General features: G+C 48.5%; 1 protein-coding gene across 1 annotated transcript; it reads right to left on the reverse strand.

The window, feature by feature from the left end:
- Positions 1-1,305: 1,305 nt before the first annotated feature.
- Positions 1,306-2,145, reverse strand: LOC107107832 (protein phosphatase 1 regulatory subunit 3C-B-like). The gene has a single exon (XM_015408181.1). It carries the CDS (start codon positions 2,143-2,145, stop codon positions 1,306-1,308), a length of 840 nt encoding a protein of 279 aa, XP_015263667.1.
- Between the last annotated feature and the right edge of the window lie 597 nt (positions 2,146-2,742).

Consider the following 2,742-nt stretch of genomic DNA (forward strand, 5'->3'; position numbering starts at 1 on the left):
TTGCATGTGTAGCAACTCCCTGTTACACACCGTACTAAGCACAAGCAGTGTTGCACAGGTCCAGTCTTGTACTCCAGACTCACATAAAAATTGAGCCTTAGCTCAAGGATAAGTGGGTTGGGTTTGCCAAACAGGCAATGAAATCAGATCACCGGGGATGTAATAGCTTTTAATAACTTTTATATAGTGCCATACTCCTTGAGCCTGTGGACGTTTACTCAGAAGTAAGACCTGCTGAGTTCAAAGGTAGATATTCTCAAGTAATTGCAGAGAAGTCACCACATTCGGCCATTGCAGCAAAAGCAGAAGCCCGACAAAATTTATTTCAGCATTATATGTTTGTGAGTCAGAGCTCCCTTCCTCAAATGCATGCAGTGTACATCCGTAGGATGGTGAGGACAATTAAGAAACAAGAACCGATATAAGAGAATCCAGGCCATTCAGAGTGGGTGAGGACCACTCCCAACTGTAGACAGATGTATATGGATATACCCCCCATACGTCTGATGAAGTGCACTTTGACTCACAAAAGCTTGTGCTGAAATGAAGTTTGTTAGTCTTTAAGATGCCCCTGGACTTCTGTTTGACAATTCTCTAGTAAGACTATCCATGACTGCAGCCTGAAGAAGTGAGCAGTGACTCATGAAAGCTCCCACATATTTTGTTAGTCTTTAAGGTGCTACTGGACTCTTGCTCTTTTCTACTGCAGCCTTAGAAGCCTTCGGAGCTCTTCACAGGCCGTTTCTTGCTCAGTCTTACAACAGCCCTGTAAGACAGGACACATTATTATTATTATTATCATCTCTATTTTTGCAGATGGGGGACTGAGGTTAAGACAGAGAATGTTACCTAAGGCGAGCGAATGGCAAAAGCAAAATCTGAACCATGGTCCTCCCAGATCACAGCTCTGCCTCCATGTCACTATGCTACTCTAGCTCTTGGGAGTTTTGCTAGCACACGCCAATAAAAACCAAGTTCTGCCAAGCCCCTTCCTGTATAACCTTCCGACTCATGTTTATGGTGATGTGACAGAGGGACCAAGCTCTTCCTTCATTCTCTTAGGCTTGCGCGTTGCCTGCACATGAATGCAGGCAGCCACTGGGTGGCAACATCTCCGCTAAAGCACGTTCCAGTTTTCAAGGCTTCTTCAAGACACTATTGCAAACCAAAGATCATAGTGCAGGCTGCCAAACTATTAACTTGGCATGTGGTATCGACCACAGAACAGTCCTCACCAGAGCCACCAGCTGGCACCTGGGAAGAAATGTCAGAGAAGTACAGGCAGAGTGTGATCCAAAAACCTTCCTACCAATAAGGGTCACGGATCTCTGACCGCCGCCAGGTCTGCAAGCGAGAGAGGACCAAAGCTGCAGCCCGAGAGGTCCCCAGAGGCTCCCCAGCCCCAATAGTGCTCTTTGCCAGCCGCGAAAGGGCACCGGGAGGGGAAGCAGCCACCACCTGGCGTATTCTGTAGTTCTTCCCTTGGTTGTTGTCCCAGTAGACTTTTGGGCCGGACTGGAAGGAGATACAGAACTCAACAGACCCGCAAAGAACTGGACTTTTGGGCAGAGCCACCTCAAAGGAAAATGCATCCGTGTCCATATAGCCGTATGTATTGTGCAGATACTGACAACAGATGTCCTGGAAAGTCTTCCAGGAGTCAAAGGTGATCCGGATGTACACTTTCTTCTCGTAACTAATGTTTCTGACTTTGACAGTCCCAGAAAGGGACTTCTCTTGGATCAGGCAGCTTTCCAAGGAAACCAAACTGCTCTGTAGGCGACTGCGAAAAGCGGAATAGTCAGCAGAGGGTTGGGAGAAGTCCAGCACGTACTTTATCATCTCAAGCCGGGGGGCCCGACACTTGTTCCGGAAGCTGGTCAGACTGGACAGGGCGTGGTGCAAATCACACAGGTCTTCCTCGATCTTGGAGAAGATCCGTACGGCTGTGAGCGAGAGGCCCTTCATGTCAGCAAAGACCACCTTCTTCTTCTTTTTGGCCCGGCAGCCCTTGGCGCCCTCCTGCCTCTCGGGTTCAACGCAGAGGCAAGACCTCAAGGGCTGGTGCCCCAGGCCGCCTCGCAGCTCCTCATAGGAGTCCAGCAGCTTACGGATAGGAGGAGGGTGGCTCAGGCAAAGCCGCATGGCCCGGTCTCCTGGCGTGGCTCGGGGCACAATGGCCCGTGTACTGAGCACCTGGAAAAGGCTGAAAGCAAGGAAAGGGGTTAGTGGCCACCTTGGAGATGCCACGTAAGGACTGGAAATGACCTGCAACTTAGGGCTGCTGCTTCACATGCGCCTAACTGCTCCAAACATACAGAAAATCAGAAAAAGTACTCATCATATCATGCCAGCCTCCATGTTCACTCCCATCCTGGAAAGCTGATGTACGCAAGGGCTTTTCCATACATGCCTCAGTGACAAAATAGCACAGAGGCAAATACATACATTCAAACTACAGTTTAAATGATCTTCAAGGGTGCATGTGTGCATCCTTTTATTTGGAGATGCTGGGGATTGAACGTGGGACTTTCTGCATTCAAAGCAGATGCTCTGCCAATGAGCCCCACCCCAGCCAAAATTTACTAACAAGGCAGCAGGTTATGCTCATTGCTTAGCCAAAATTTACTAACAAGGCAGCAGGTTAAGGGCATGCTCATTGCTTCATTGGAAGCTATTCTGGTTCTCATGCTTTACTGTAATAGGAAATGACAGATGAAAGATTAAAGACAGCCATTGTTT

This window comes from Gekko japonicus, unplaced genomic scaffold (genome assembly GCF_001447785.1).
Source record: "Gekko japonicus isolate JY-2015 unplaced genomic scaffold, Gekko_japonicus_V1.1 scaffold139, whole genome shotgun sequence".
Taxonomy (NCBI): Eukaryota; Metazoa; Chordata; class Lepidosauria; order Squamata; family Gekkonidae; genus Gekko; species Gekko japonicus.

Coding starts and splice junctions, on each gene's coding strand:
- LOC107107832 (XM_015408181.1), bottom strand. CDS start 2,145: ATGCGGCTTTGCCTGAGCCACCCTCCTCCTATCCGTAAGCTGCTGGAC.